This window comes from Oncorhynchus clarkii, unplaced genomic scaffold (assembly GCF_045791955.1).
Source record: "Oncorhynchus clarkii lewisi isolate Uvic-CL-2024 unplaced genomic scaffold, UVic_Ocla_1.0 unplaced_contig_11823_pilon_pilon, whole genome shotgun sequence".
NCBI classification, from domain to species: domain Eukaryota; kingdom Metazoa; phylum Chordata; class Actinopteri; order Salmoniformes; family Salmonidae; genus Oncorhynchus; species Oncorhynchus clarkii.
This window is the reverse complement of record NW_027259668.1, coordinates 190-5,000: the sequence shown is the minus strand read 5'-3', so window position 1 is coordinate 5,000 and position 4,811 is coordinate 190. Positions and strand designations below refer to the sequence as shown.

The 4,811-nt window shown below is 45.7% G+C and overlaps 1 protein-coding gene across 1 annotated transcript in view; it reads left to right on the top strand.

Annotated features, from left to right (window-relative positions):
* The window catches only part of LOC139400686 (disco-interacting protein 2 homolog C-like), a gene marked incomplete at its 3' end in the record, with an annotated part of 11,936 nt that extends 10,299 nt beyond the window's left edge, over positions 1–1,637 (top strand). Inside the window, exons 17-21 of the mRNA XM_071145376.1 lie at positions 127–241; positions 456–595; positions 680–820; positions 1,018–1,222; positions 1,523–1,637. Of these exons, the coding sequence (XP_071001477.1) occupies positions 127–241; positions 456–595; positions 680–820; positions 1,018–1,222; positions 1,523–1,637 (716 nt within the window). The remainder of the gene's footprint in view (positions 1–126; positions 242–455; positions 596–679; positions 821–1,017; positions 1,223–1,522) is intronic.
* Between the last annotated feature and the right edge of the window lie 3,174 nt (positions 1,638–4,811).

Here is a 4,811-nt window from a genome sequence, read left to right as displayed (position 1 = left end):
TTCTCTTAGTCCTCTCTATTTGTCTCTTAGTCCTCTCTATTTTTCTCTTAGTCCTCTCTGTTTTTCTCTTAGTCCTCTCTATTTTTCTCTTAGTCCTCTCTTTCCTTCTGTCCTTTCCTTCTCCAGGGTCTATCTCGTCCTGTGACGCGTTCCTCAACGTGTTCCAGAGTAAAGGCTTAAGGTCAGAGGTCATCTGTCCCTGTGCCAGCTCCCCCGAGGCACTGACTGTTGCCATCAGAAGGTAGGCTCCGTCTACACTATCCCCTGACTAAGCACACAAACACACACCATCATCAGCAGCAGCATTCATTCTTGGTCGATCCTAGAGTAACAGGCTTAATATTTTGTTGGTTTGGAAAATGATTCTGTCAAAGTTAAGTGGCTGAGGGGACACTACCATCATCATCATCATCAGTGAGATCAGTCCTTTATATCTGTCTCTCTCTCTGATCCAGGCCAGTGGAGGACAGTAGCCAGCCACCAGGCCGAGGGGTTCTCTCCATGCAGGGTCTGAGTTACAGTGTGGTCCGCGTCGACACGGAGGAACGCCTGTCAGTCCTCACTGTGCAGGATGTGGGCACTGTCATGCCTGGAGGTAGGGGTGTGTGTGTGTGGGTGTGTGGTTAGGCCTGCTCTCTTCTTCAGCTCCAGTTGTGCAGTGTGTGTGTTCTGTCTCCAGCCCTGGTGTGTGTGGTGAAGCCAGACGGTGTGCCTCTCCTGTGTAAGACAGATGAGATCGGGGAGCTGTGTGTGTGTTCCGTTGCCACGGGAACATCGTACTACGGACTGACAGGCATGACCAAGAACACCTTTGAGGTGAGGACAGTAGGGTTTGTGTGTGTAACTTACATATAATGGCCATTTGTACTGTGTGTATAGCATTTACAACATTGGTGTGGGTGTATGTTCATGACATAATATATGTGTGTGTGTGTGTGTGTGTGTGTGTGTGTGTGTGTGTGTGTGTGTGTGTGTGTGTGTGTGTGTGTGTGTGTGTGTGTGTGTGTGTGTATGTGTTTCCAGTAGCATCTGGTGGAGGTCTGGTCAGTGAGTATGCGTTTGTCCGTACGGGGCTGCTGGGCTTCGTGGGTCCAGGTGGTCTGGTGTTTATTTCCGGCAAGATGGACGGCCTCATTGTGGTCAGCGGACGCAGACATAACGCTGATGACATCATAGCCACCGCACTGGCCGTGGAGCCAATGAAATTCATCTACAGAGGGAGGTATGCAACCGTGCAGTATTGTTTTGGACAAAGACACTGTAAATGACAGAGCCACATGTTCTGGTCAAAAGTTGTCAACTACATAGGGAATACTATTCTCCGTCTGTACTCACTGTACTCTCCATGTAAAATATGTCAGTTAGAGAACATACTGATACTACCCTAACCACCTGCCTGCCTGCCTGCCTGCCTGCCTGCCTGCCTGCCTGCCTGCCTGCCTGCCTGCCTGCCTGCCTGCCTGCCTGCCTCCCTCCCTCCCTCCCTACCTCCCTCCCTCCCTCCCTCCCTCCCTCCCTCCAGGATAGCAGTGTTCAGTGTGACCGTGCTTCATGATGAGCGCATCGTGGTGGTAGCAGAGCAGAGACCAGACTCTACTGAGGAGGACAGCTTCCAGTGGATGAGCCGCGTTCTGCAGGTAACACCACCACAACATCACCCTTCAGTACGACCATAATACAGGTAACAACACCACAACATCACCCTACAGTACAACCATAATACAGGTAACAACACCACAACATCACCCTACAGTACAACCATAATACAGGTAACAACATCACCCTACAGTACGACCATAATACAGGTAACAACACCACAACATCACCCTACAGTACAACCATAATACAGGTAACAACATCACCCTACAGTACAACCATAATACAGGTAACAACACCACAACATCACCCTACCGTACGACCATAATACAGGTAACAACACCACAACATCACCCTACAGTACAACCATAATACAGGTAACAACACCACAACATCACCCTACAGTACAACCATAATACAGGTAACACCACCACAACATCACCCTTCAGTACGACCATAATACAGGTAACAACACCACAACATCACCCTACAGTACAACCATAATACAGGTAACAACATCACCCTACAGTACAACCATAATACAGGTAACAACACCACAACATCACCCTACAGTACGACCATAATACAGGTAACAACACCACAACATCACCCTACAGTACAACCATAATACAGGTAACAACACCACAACATCACCCTTCAGTACGACCATAATACAGGTAACAACACCACAACATCACCCTACAGTACAACCATAATACAGGTAACAACACCACAACATCACCCTACAGTACGACCATAATACAGGTAACAACACCACAACATCACCCTACAGTACGACCATAATACAGGTAACAACATCTCCCTACAGTACGACCATAATACAGGTAACAACAACACCCTACAGTACGACCATAATACAGGTAACAACATCACCCTACAGTACGACCATAATACAGGTAACACCACCACAACATCACCCTACAGTACGACCATAATACAGGTAACAACACCACAACATCACCCTACAGTACAACCATAATACACGTAACAACATCACCCTACAGTACGACCATAATACAGGTAACAACACCACAACATCACCCTACCGTACAACCATAATACAGGTAACAACACCACAACATCACCCTACAGTACGACCATAATACAGGTAACAACACCACAACATCACCCTACAGTACAACCATAATACAGGTAACAACACCACAACATCACCCTTCAGTACGACCATAATACAGGTAACAACACCACAACATCACCCTACAGTACAACCATAATACAGGTAACAACACCACAACATCACCCTACAGTACGACCATAATACAGGTAACAACACCACAACATCACCCTACAGTACGACCATAATACAGGTAACAACATCACCCTACAGTACGACTATAATACAGGTAACACCACCACAACATCACCCTACAGTACGACCATAATACAGGTAACAACATCTCCCTACAGTACGACCATAATACAGGTAACAACAACACCCTACAGTACGACCATAATACAGGTAACAACATCACCCTACAGTACGACCATAATACAGGTAACACCACCACAACATCACCCTACAGTACGACCATAATACAGGTAACAACACCACAACATCACCCTACAGTACAACCATAATACAGGTAACAACATCACCCTACAGTACGACCATAATACAGGTAACAACACCACAACATCACCCTACCGTACGACCATAATACAGGTAACAACACCACAACATCACCCTACAGTACGACCATAATACAGGTAACAACACCACAACATCACCCTACAGTACAACCATAATACAGGTAACAACATCACCCTACAGTACGACCATAATACAGGTAACAACATCACCCTACAGTACGACTATAATACAGGTAACAACACCACAACATCACCCTACAGTACGACCATAATGCAGGTAACAACATCACCCTACAGTACGACCATAATACAGGTAACAACACCACAACATCACCCTACAGTACGACCATAATACAGGTAACAACATCACCCTACAGTAGGACTATAATACAGGTAACAACACCACAACATCACCCTACAGTACGACCATAATGCAGGTAACAACATCACCCTACAGTACGACCATAATACAGGTAACAACACCACAACATCACCCTACCGTACGACCATAATACAGGTAACAACACCACAACATCACCCTACAGTACGACCATAATGCAGGTAACACCACCACAACATCACCCTACAGTACAACCATAATACAGGTAACACCACCACAACATCACCCTACAGTACGACCATAATACAGGTAACACCACCACAACATCACCCTACAGTACAACCATAATACAGGTAACAACATCACCCTACAGTACGACCATAATACAGGTAACAACATCACCCTACATTACGACCATAATACAGGTAACAACATCACAACATCACCCTACAGTACGACCATAATACAGGTAACACCACCACAACATCACCCTACATTACGACCATAATACAGGTAACACCACCACAACATCACCCTACAGTACAACCATAATACAGGTAACAACATCAGCCTAAAGTACGACCATAATACAGGTAACACCACCACAACATCACCCTACCGTACGACTATAATACAGGTAACACCACCACAACATCACCCTACCGTACGACCATAATACAGGTAACAACACCACAACATCACCCTACAGTACGACCATAATACAGGTAACACCACCACAACATCACCCTACAGTACGACCATAATACAGGTAACAACATCACCCTACAGTACGACCATAATACAGGTAACAACACCACAACATCACCCTACCGTACGACCATAATACAGGTAACAACATCACCCTACCGTACGACTATAATACAGGTAACAACACCACAACATCACCCTACAGTACGACCATAATACAGGTAACAACACCACAACATCACCCTACCGTACGACCATAATACAGGTAACAACACCACAACATCACCCTACAGTACGACTATAAAACAGGTAACAACATCAGCCTACAGTACGACCATAATACAGGTAACAACATCACCCTACCGTACAACCATAATACAGGTAACACCACCACAACATCACCCTACAGTACGACCATAATACAGGCAACAACATCACAACATCACCCTACCGTACGACCATAATACAGGTAACAACATCACCCTACAGTACGACTATAATACAGGTAACAACACCACAACATCACCCTACCGTA